At 55.4% G+C, this 10,752-nt stretch overlaps 1 protein-coding gene across 18 annotated transcripts; it reads right to left on the reverse strand.

The window, feature by feature from the left end:
* Positions 1–360: 360 nt before the first annotated feature.
* Positions 361–9,773, reverse strand: LOC113930792 (melanoma-associated antigen 10-like). Of its 18 annotated transcripts, none has more exons than XM_035725583.1 (6): positions 7,221–7,348; positions 4,147–4,225; positions 3,787–3,871; positions 3,315–3,417; positions 2,014–2,083; positions 361–1,938 (listed from the first exon to the last, which is right to left on the reverse strand). In XM_035725583.1, exon 6 carries the CDS (start codon positions 1,872–1,874, stop codon positions 783–785), a length of 1,092 nt encoding a protein of 363 aa, XP_035581476.1. In that variant the 5' UTR covers positions 1,875–1,938; positions 2,014–2,083; positions 3,315–3,417; positions 3,787–3,871; positions 4,147–4,225; positions 7,221–7,348; the 3' UTR covers positions 361–782. The 18 variants fall into 18 exon arrangements, with proteins under 18 accessions (XP_035581476.1, XP_027464102.1, XP_027464089.1 ...); XM_027608301.1 differs by lacking the exons at positions 2,014–2,083; positions 7,221–7,348 and adding an exon at positions 6,583–6,691 and having other exon boundaries at positions 361–1,678; positions 1,817–1,938; positions 3,792–3,863; XM_027608288.1 differs by lacking the exon at positions 7,221–7,348 and adding an exon at positions 6,583–6,691 and having other exon boundaries at positions 3,792–3,863.
* Between the last annotated feature and the right edge of the window lie 979 nt (positions 9,774–10,752).

Consider the following 10,752-nt stretch of genomic DNA (forward strand, 5'->3'; position numbering starts at 1 on the left):
GCCCCTGCTACCACCCACAGCAGGAATTGCAGTTTCCCAAAGCCCTAAACTGCCTCAGCTTTGGGCATTTCTACTTGACTGCTCGCATCTGGAGATCTACCTCATCACTCCTTGTTTTTATTTGTTCTTTAGGTATTCGAAGACATCTCACCATCTTCCTGATGATTGCTGCCCCTAGCACCTACCATTTTATGATTAGGGGTGTGTCTTGTTTATCCTAGTATTTCCACTATGAACACAGTGCTTTCCAAGGAGAAAATATCCAATTAATGTTTGGCGAATAAATGAGTCAGTAAGCAAGGTTTTTTAAAATAAGATTTATTAGGATTATGCCTACTTTCTTCAGTAAGCCAAGCGAATCCAGGTATGTATCTTTTAATTTTACAGAATAAACTAAAGTGGTTAAGGGAATCCAAAAATTAACCACGTTTTACATTTTTTCTCCATTTTCTTTCATATTTCCAAGGAAATTCCTATTCCAGTATCATGTTATCTTGTTCCAGATCACAAAATAAGAGGGAAGGTTCCCCAGTTTGTTTTGTAAAATAGCAATAGGTGTGTGACAAATTCATTTATATACTTAGATTCTAAAGCTAATAAACCTTCTATTAAAAAAAAACAGCATTTGAAGAATACCAAAAGGAAAAAAAAGATAAACTTCCAAATCATCCACATAGAAAAGGAACACAAAGTTGTATACTGTGTTCTCCCTAGCCTGACCCTGACCCTCCTCTACTCAGAGCCAGGACTGACCTCTTCAAATACAACATGAATATCTGGGCTCACTCTTCAGTTGGGTCAGGAGAAGCTGCTGACCAATGCTGTGCAATGAACATAGCGGTAGTATTATCCACAGAACCAATTCTGGGCTGGGCTCTCTGTTCCTCATCTCTTAAAGCCTCCTCATACCAGCATGAGAAGGAAATGGGGTCAGTCCCTTTGATCTTAGCCAAAAACTCCAGAACTTTCATCTTATTGGTTTCAGCATGAGCCCTGGGACCCCACAGGAATTCATAGCATGGAGGATCACTGTTAGGCACCTGCCGGTACTCCAGATAATTCTCCTGCACCCAATCTTTGGTGATGAGCTTCCTGGGCTCCCCATAAATGAAATGCTCCCTCCCAGCATACACTCCCATCATATTCAGGAAATCCCAGATGTCTTCCTCAGGGGCACAATTGCCCTCTATGAAGATCACACCCAGAATGATTATCAGGAGACCATTTTTAGGTATGCTGTGGTTGTCGCTAAGCATCTCATCATGGGTGAGGTCCAGGGAGTTGACAAGGACATAGGAGTGGGTGGTAGGGTCCACTTCCTTCACATCAATGCCAGAAATCACCTCCAAACATTTAGACGCTTTCTTGAAGATCACAGGGAATTGTTTCTTGTGCCTTTTGATGACAATCTTCAGCATTTCTGCCTTTGTGATGGGCTCCTTCAGTCGATGCTTGAGGACCATGAAATGCACCAAATCAGCCACCTTCTCATCTAGTGCATCTCTGGGCAAAGATTTGGTGACTTTTGAGGTGTGAGGGGAACTTGTATCCTCTTCTTCTTGGCTGTTGGAGACTCCTGATGTGCTCCATGATGCAGAGAAGGAGCAGGAGCTCTGAGGACTCTGGGGAGGACTCAGTGTTGCAGCAGGCTCCTCTTCCTCCTCCACCTCTAGGGAGACTGGGATTACAGGAGAGGAAGGCGGGGAGGCAGAGGTGGAGGGGTAAGAGAAGTTGAAAGAGCAACTGGAAATAGAGGAAGTCTCCTCCTCATCCTCAGCTACAAGAACATCTGCCACTTCTAGGCCTTGTATCTCACTTTGGGTTTGAAAGTCTGGCTCAAATGTGAGGCGTAGACGCTTTGGAGGGTGAGGCATGATGACTCTTGTTGGCAGTAGCAAGAAGTATGAGTAAGACAATGGGAGGTGGGGTACCACAGGCCTATGGGAGGGAGGAAGAGGGTTAGTGGTCTCAGCAGAGAAACACCCTTGGCAGCTCTGACAAAGGCCAACTTACAGGCTCTTTGAGGGGTGCTCTAGGGCCTTACAGAACTTCTGTCTTCCTGGACAGTTTGTTTCCTAGAAACCTATAGGAGGATATGAGAAAGCTCTTCAGGGTGCAGCCAGCCAGCACAGCTCAAGTCTTCCAGAGCTGACTGTGGGCAGGTGAAGTTGGGCACTCTGGGGTCCCTTCTGTTCTGACATGGGTGGAGTCCTTAGTAGACATTCAAGGTGTGTACCTCACCTTGGCTCCTAGCACTGCCTAATCCTCCTCTGCTCTGCTGACCTGAGGACATGTGCCTCACACCAAGACCTCACCTCATAGTTCTGGAGCCCTGAACGGGGAGGAGGGACCAGGCTCTGGGAGATCCCTACTATCCTGCAGTGGATGATCCCCTCTGTGCTAAGGTTCTCACCTTTCCCCTAACAAGGCATGCCCACCCACCCCCCCACCATGGCACTTTGGCCAACCCCTCCCCAACATCCCTGCCTCTGCTAGTGTAAGGTAAAATTTTCAGAACAGGAGCTCACATTCCTGAGACCAATGAGAAGGAAGTGAAAGAGCAACACATTTGACCATACAAGCCCAGGGCTTCCCTGGATGACAGCAAGGGTGGCCCAAGTCTGTGAGAATCCCTCTCTCCTAGCTGAGAGTTACCCTCATTCCTCACACTGATGCCTGGTAGAACGTGGGACTCCTCCTTCTGTTTTCCTAAGTCTGGCCCCTTCAGAACAAGCCTTCACCTCCCTGAGACCACCAAGAAGGGAGTGAGGGCACACCATATCTGTTCACTATGCCCCAGGACCTCCCAGAGCTGACAGCAGGGGCAGGGCAGGGCTGTGTATGCCTTCAGTCCTCACTCAGGGTCTCTATCTTAAACACTGGCAGAGACTGGGACTCCTCCCTCTGCTGTCCTGATGTGTCTCCTCCTCAGAGCAAGACCCTCACCTTCCTGAGAACCCCTGCACAAAAAAGAGGCACCACATCTTGTCACCTTTGCTAGATCCTTCCAGTGCTGACAATAAGGGGAGGGCCCCACCTGTTCTGTGGTGGGACTATCCTCAATCCTCCCTTCATGGCATTCATCTTTACTCTTGGCACAGCCTGGGCTACTCCCTGCTGACTGAATATCACCCCTCAGGCCATGACCTCACCTCTCTGGGACACCTCCCTCACCTTGGGAAAGTGAGGGCATACTATATCCAGGCAACTCTGCTTGGGTTGTCCCAGGGCTGAGAAAAGAAGTAAGCCAGTCTTTACGGGGTCTCTTCTTTCTGGGGTGGGAAGTACCTTTGTTCCTCACCAAAGGTCCTTACCTTGACTCCTGGTAGAGCTTGGGACTCCTTCCTCTTCTGACGTGATGTGGATTCTCAGCTGACCTGCCTTCACACTTAGACTAAAGACCTCAGCTCCAAGTCCCTCAAGACAAAAGTAAAGAGACATCACAGCCAGCCACTACTTCCCAGGGTCTCCCAGGGCTGACAGCAGGGGCTAGGCCCCATCTGTCCCAGATTGGAGGAGGGGTTCCCTCTATCTTCCCTCAAGGTATTCTTTACTTGTGGCAGGGCCTGGGCCCACTTCCTCTGGTGACCTGAAATCACCCTCTCAGACCAAGGTCTCACTTCCCAGAGATGCCTCCACCTACCCCATGCAGGAAGCGAGGATGTACCACATCTGGGCATTCCTACCCAGATCCTCCCAGGGTGGACAGTGGGGACAGGGTGAAGTTTCTGTGAGGCTCCTCTGTCTGGGTTGGGGGTGCCCTTAGTCTTCCTTCAAGGTCCTTACCTTACCTTGACTTGTCACAGATCCTGGGATTCCTCCCTCTGTTGATGTCACCAGCTCAGACCAAGCCCTTCACCTCCCTGGGATACTCCAAACAAAAGTAAAAAGACACCAAATCCAGCCACTCCTGCCTGTACTCCTGGCAAGGCCTATCCTACCCTCTGCTGACCTGAAGTCTCCCCCTCCAACCAAGACCTCACCTCCATGAGCCCCTCTATCCCCTTGATTCTTGGTAGAGTCTATAGCAGAAGTGAGAGTTCTTCCCACCCAGCCACCCTGCTCAGATCCTCCCAGGGCTGAGATTCTGTGACGTCCTTCTTTTCAGGGAGGGGGGTGGTTTCAGGCTTCACCAAGGGTCCTTACCTTGATTCCTGACAGAGCCCGGGACTCCTCCCTCTTCTGAATTGATGTGTCACCTCCTCAGACCAAGGTCCTCACCTCTCTAAGACTCTCCCCCAGACAAAAGTAAGGAAATGTCACATCTAGCCAACCTTGCCTGTGGACTCCTGGGGTTGACAGGAGGGGCAGGGCATGGCTAGGGCCTCCTCTCTCTTGGGGTATTTTCAAGGTAGACCAAGACCACATCTACCTGGGGTGGAAGGTCCTCTCAATCCTCCCTCATGGTCCTCTCCTTGATGCCTGGCAGGACCTGGACTCTACCCTCTATTAACCTGAAGTTACAACCCTCAGAAACAGCCTCACCTCCCTCAGACTCCCAAAGTGGAAATCAAGAAGCACTATATTTGGCAACCCTGCTGTGTGGCCTCCCAGGGCTAATGGCAGGGGCAAGTTTCTGTAAGACCTCTCTCTATAGGATGAGAGGTCCTCTAAATCCTCCCTCAGAGTCCTCATCTTGACACCTGACAGAGCACAGTATTCCTCCCTCTACTGCACTCAGGCTACACCCATCAGACCAAGGTTTTCACTTCCCTGGGACTCCCCCGCCAGAAAAAATGGAGGGGTGGCTACATCCAGTAACTATGCTTCTGGTCCTCCCATGTTGACAGCAAGGGTGGAGAAGCACTGGGTCCCATCTGCTCTGATGAAGGGGGTGCCCTGAGTCCTTAAACTGAACCCTGGTGGGGCCTGGGATTCCTCCCTTTATGAAGCTGCCCTTGCCCCTTCAGACCTAGGTTCTCATTCCCTTGAGAACCTCCAAACAAAAGTAAAGAGAAGCCACATCCTGTCACCTCCTAAGGCTCACAGCAGGGGCTGAATCCCGTCTGTTCTGCAGTGGGAGGATATCTTCTGTCTTCCCTTAAAGTATTCATATTGCCCCCTCAGACGAAGGCCTCACTGCCATGAGACAAGCCCCACCACTCCCTGGAAGAACTGAGGGCACACCACATCTGACCACCACTGCTGAGTCCTCCCGTGGCTGACAGCGGGGGCAGAGTAGAGTCCCTCTGTCTGCAGTAGAAGGTCCCAATATCCATCCTAAAAGTATTCATATTTATTCTTGACAGGGTCTGCATCCCCACCCTTCTGCTGACCTGAGGATGGTCCCTCAAGCCATGGCCACCATCTCCTTGAGATGCCAGAGAAGTAAGCCGGGGGATAAAGAATTGCCCCTGTGCTCCACAGCCCTGTTCCAAGTCTTCTCAGGGCTGACACAAGGGGCAGGCTCATAAGGGGCCCCCACGGTCTGGATTGGGAGGTCCCTGCACTTTTCCCTCAGGGTTCTCAACTTGATGCCTGACAGGGCCTAGGACTCCTCCCTCTACTGACCTGAGCCTGCACCCCCTCAGGAAAAGCCTCATTCCCTCAGGCTCCAAAGATGAATGTCCAGATACACCACATTTGGATACATCACACCGGGGCCTGCATGGAGCCTTCCGGGCAAACAACAGGGACAGGCAAGAAGGGTTGGGGCACCCCTCTGCAGTGAGAGCTCCTCTCAGTCCTTTCTCAGAGTCCTCACTTTAATGCCTGCCACGGCCTGGGACTTCTCCCTCTGGCAACCTGAATCGGCTTCCATCAAAAAAAGCCTCACGTCTCTCAGACTCCCAAGATGGGGGTCTGGATACAACACATCCAGGGCCCTGAGTGGGGCCTCCGGGGCTGACAAAAGGGGCGGGGTGGGGGCAGCGCACCCATTCTATGGTGAGAGGTCTCCTCCCTCGGGGTGCTACCTTGTGCGGGCAAGACCTGGGACGCGTCCCTCCGGTGACCCGAGTCCAGCTCTAACAAGTCTCACATCCCTCAGACTCCCAAAATGAAAGTCGAGACAAAATATTCGGAACCCGTGCCTGCGGTTTCTCAGCGCTAACAGCAAGTGCAAGGCAGGGCTTGCCGCCCCCCTGCCACCACACACACTTCCATCTGCAGTGCGCAGAGCCTCCACCCTCCTTCAGGGTCCTCAACCTGTGCCGGGAAATACCCGAGGCTGTCCCTGTGCTGATCTGAGTCGGAAGCACCTCAGACAAAGCGTCATGTCCCCCAGACTCCCGAAGTGTAAGTCATGGCATGCCATATCTGACCACCTCTGTTTGGGGTTTCCCAGGGTTGATGGCTGGGCAAGCCTCAGCCCCCATCTCAGTGGAGGGACGTCTCCACCTCCTCCCTCAGGATCCTCACCTCGAAGCCTCGCAGAGCCTGGGATTCCTCCCTCTTTTAACCTAAATCCGCACCCCTCAAAGAAAGCCCCAGGTGCCCCAGAATCCCAAGAAGAAAGTCATGGAACGCCAAATCCGACCACCTGTGCCCGCGGCTTTCCAGGACTGATGGCACTGGCAGGGCAGAGCTCGGCCCCCACCCCCTGCCAGGGGAAGCCTCTCCATCCTCCCTCACGGTCCTCACCTCGAAGCCTGGCAGAGCCTAGGATTCGTCTCTCTTCTGACCTGTCTGCTCCACTCAGAGCTAGCCTCAACTCCCTCACACTCCCCACACGAAAGTCCAGACACGCCACAGACGGGAACTCTGCCCAGGGTCTCCCCGGGTGACTGCAGGGGCAGGGCGGAGCTAGAGGCCCTCTATACGTAGTGGGTGGTGCATTCACGCCTTCCGCCAGGGTCTTCCCCTCAATGATTGGCTAGACCTACAACTCCTCCCTCTGGTGATCTGAAGCCCCGCCCCTCAGGCTCTCAGATACAGGTCGGGAAACCGAACATCCGGGGACCCAGCCTGGTCTTCTCAGAGTTGACAGTAAGGGCAAGGTGGCAGTGGGGGCCCCTTTAATCTGTGGTGGGGGCTCCCCTCCCTGCCCCTCAAGGCCCTCAACTAGTGCTGGCAAGGCCTGGGACTCGTCTCTCCCCTGACAGAGTCAGGCCTCTGCAGACGAAGCCTCACGTCCCCCGAGTCCCAAGACGAAAGTCACAGAACACCACATCCGACCACCCGTGCCCGCGGCTTTCCAGGACTGATGGCACCGGCAGGGCAGAGCTCGGCCCCCACCCCCTGCCAGGGGAAGCCTCCCCATCCTCCCTCACGGTCCTCACCTCGAAGCCTGGCAGAGCCTAGGATTCGTCTCTCTTCTGACCTAAGTCGGCTCCACTCAGAGCTAGCCCCAAGTCCCTCACACTCCCCACACGAAAGTCCAGACACGCCACAGACGGGAACTCTGCCCAGGGTCTCCCCGGGTGACTGCAGGGGCAGGGCGGAGCTAGAGGCCCTCTATACGTAGTGGGTGGTGCATTCACGCCTTCCGCCAGGTTCTTCCCCTCAATGATTGGCTAGACCTACAACTCCTCCCTCTGGTGATCTGAAGCCCCGCCCCTCAGGCTCTCAGATACAGGTCGGGAAACCGAACATCCGGGGACCCAGCCTGGTCTTCTCAGAGTTGACAGTAAGGGCAAGGTGGCAGTGGGGGCCCCTTTAATCTGTGGTGGGGGCTCCCCTCCCTGCCCCTCAAGGCCCTCAACTAGTGCTGGCAAGGCCTGGGACTCGTCTCTCCCCTGACAGAGTCAGGCCTCTGCAGACGAAGCCTCACGTCCCCCGAGTCCCAAGATGAAAGTTACAGAACACCACATCCGACCACCCGTGCCCGCGGCTTTCCAGGACTGATGGCACCGGCAGGGCAGAGCTCGGCCCCCACCCCCTGCCAGGGGAAGCCTCCCCATCCTCCCTCACGGTCCTCACCTCGAAGCCTGGCAGAGCCTAGGATTCGTCTCTCTTCTGACCTAAGTCGGCTCCACTCAGAGCTAGCCCCAAGTCCCTCACACTCCCCACACGAAAGTCCAGACACGCCACAGACGGGTGACTGCAGGGGCAGGGCCGCGCTAGACGCCTTCTATACGTAGTGGGTGGTGCATTCACGCCTTCCGCCAGGGTCTTCCCCTCAATGATTGGCTAGACCTACAACTCCTCCCTCTGGTGATCTGAAGCCCCGCCCCTCAGGCTCTCAGATACAGGTCGGGAAACCGAACATCCGGGGACCCAGCCTGGTCTTCTCAGGGTTGACAGGGCAAGGTGGCAGTGGGGGGCCCCCTTTAATCTGTGGTGGGGGCTCCCCTCGCTGCCCCTCAAGGTCCTCAACTAGTGCTGGCAAGGCCTGGGACTCGTCTCTCCCCTGACAGTGTCAGGCCTCTGCAGACGAAGCCTCACGTCCCCCGAGTCCCAAGATGAAAGTCACAGAACACCACATCCGACCACCCGTGCCCGCGGCTTTCCAGGACTGATGGCACCGGCAGGGCAGAGCTCGGCCCCCACCCCCTGCCAGGGGAAGCCTCTCCATCCTCCCTTACGGTCCTCACCTCGAAGCCTGGCAGAGCCTAGGATTCGTCTCTCTTCTGACCTGTCTGCTCCACTCAGAGCTAGCCTCAACTCCCTCACACTCCCCACACGAAAGTCCAGACACGCCACAGACGGGAACTCTGCCCAGGGTCTCCCCGGGTGACTGCAGGGGCAGGGCGGAGCTAGAGGCCCTCTATACGTAGTGGGTGGTGCATTCACGCCTTCCGCCAGGGTCTTCCCCTCAATGATTGGCTAGACCTACAACTCCTCCCTCTGGTGATCTGAAGCCCCGCCCCTCAGGCTCTCAGATACAGGTCGGGAAACCGAACATCCGGGGACCCAGCCTGGTCTTCTCAGAGTTGACAGTAAGGGCAAGGTGGCAGTGGGGGCCCCTTTAATCTGTGGTGGGGGCTCCCCTCCCTGCCCCTCAAGGTCCTCAACTAGTGCTGGCAAGGCCTGGGACTCGTCTCTCCCCTGACAGAGTCAGGCCTCTGCAGACGAAGCCTCACGTCCCCCGAGTCCCAAGACGAAAGTCACAGAACACCACATCCGACCATCCGTGCCCGTGGCTTTCCAGGACTGATGGCACCGGCAGGGCAGAGCTCGGCCCCCACCCCCTGCCAGGGGAAGCCTCCCCATCCTCCCTCACGGTCCTCACCTTGAAGCATGTCAGAGCCTAGGATTCCCTCCTATTCTGACCTAAGTCGGCTCCACTCAGAGCTAGCCCCAAGTCCCTCACACTCCCCACACGAAAGTCCAGACACGCCACAGACGGGAACTCTGCCCAGGGTCTCCCTGGGTGACTGCAGGGGCAGGGCCGAGCTAGACGCCTTCTATACGTAGTGGGTGGTGCATTCACGCCTTCCGCCAGGGTCTTCCCCTCAATGATTGGCTAGACCTACAACTCCTCCCTCCGGTGATCTGAAGCCCCGCCCCTCAGGCTCTCAGATACAGGTCGGGAAACCGAACATCCGGGGACCCAGCCTGGTCTTCTCAGAGTTGACAGTAAGGGCAAGGTGGCAGTGGGGGCCCCTTTATCTGTGGTGGGAGCTCCCCTCGCTGCCGCTCAGGGTCCTCAACTAGTGCCGGCAAGGCCTGGGACTCGTCCCTCCCCTAACAGAGTCAGGCCCCCTCAGAAGCAGCCTCACGTCCCCCGAGTCCCAAGACGAAAGTCATAGAACGCCACATCCGACCACCCGTGCCCGCAGCTTTCTAGGACTGATGGCACCGGCAGGGCAGAGCTCGGCCCCCACCCCCTGCCAGGGGAAGCCTCCCCCTTCTCCCTCAGGGTCCTCACCTCGAAGCCTGGCAGAGCCTAGGATTCGTCTCTCTTCTGACCTGTCTGCTCCACTCAGAGCTAGCCCCAATTCCCTCACACACCCCACACGAAAGTCCAGACACGCCACATATGGGAACTCTGCCCGGGGTCTCCCCGGGATAACCTCATGGGTAGGGTGATGTCTGGGGTGGAAAAACCCCTCAGTCCTAGCTCAGGGTCCTCATCTTGACTCCTGGCACAGCCTGAGCCACTTCCCTCTCTGAGCTGAGCTCACCGGCCCCAGAAGGAGCCCTTCCCCTTCCCAAGAACATCAAGGTGGAAGCGAGGGAGCATCTTATGGGCCCTTCTGCACCAGGGCAACTGAGGGTTGATGTCAGGTGCAGGGCAAGCCCCCTGTCACCACCCTCCCATCTGAGATTGTAGGCATATCCTGGGACGTGTCCAGGGCATTTATATTTACTAACGACAGGGCTTGCATGTCCTCCCTTTTGCAGATCTGATGCACCCCTCAGTACAAGGCCCTCATTTCCAAGACTCCCTCTGTCAAAAGAGGGGGCACTTCTGCCTGACTGACCTGCCTGGGATCCCCCATTCTCATTACATGGGCAGCTTTCTGTGGGTCCCCCTCAGTCTGGGGAATCTTCACAGTCCTCCCTCAAGATCCTCCTCTGGATGCCTGGCAGAACCTGAGTCCCCTCCCTTCTGCTGACATGAAACTGGGCCCCTCACATCAAAGTTCTCACCTCTCCCTGATGCCCTAGTGGGACTTCAGGGGACACCCCATTTGGCCACCATGCTCTAGGGCCTCCCAGGTCTGAAAGCAGGTAAAAGGCTAGATTCTGTGGCACTTCCTCTATCTGGGGCCTGGGTCTATTTAGTCCTCCCTCAGGATCCTCACCTTGATGTTTGGCGGGGACCAACCCCTCCCTTCTTTTGAGCACATCCAGTCCCAGGGCTAACCACAGAAACAGGGCAGGTTTCTTCAGGCTCTCAAATCCTCCTGCAGGTCCTCACCTTGT

Source organism: Zalophus californianus, chromosome X (assembly GCF_009762305.2).
Source record: "Zalophus californianus isolate mZalCal1 chromosome X, mZalCal1.pri.v2, whole genome shotgun sequence".
NCBI lineage: Eukaryota > Metazoa > Chordata > Mammalia > Carnivora > Otariidae > Zalophus > Zalophus californianus.

Coding starts and splice junctions, on each gene's coding strand:
- LOC113930792 (XM_027608296.1), bottom strand. CDS start 1,874: ATGCCTCACCCTCCAAAGCGTCTACGCCTCACATTTGAGCCAGACTTT.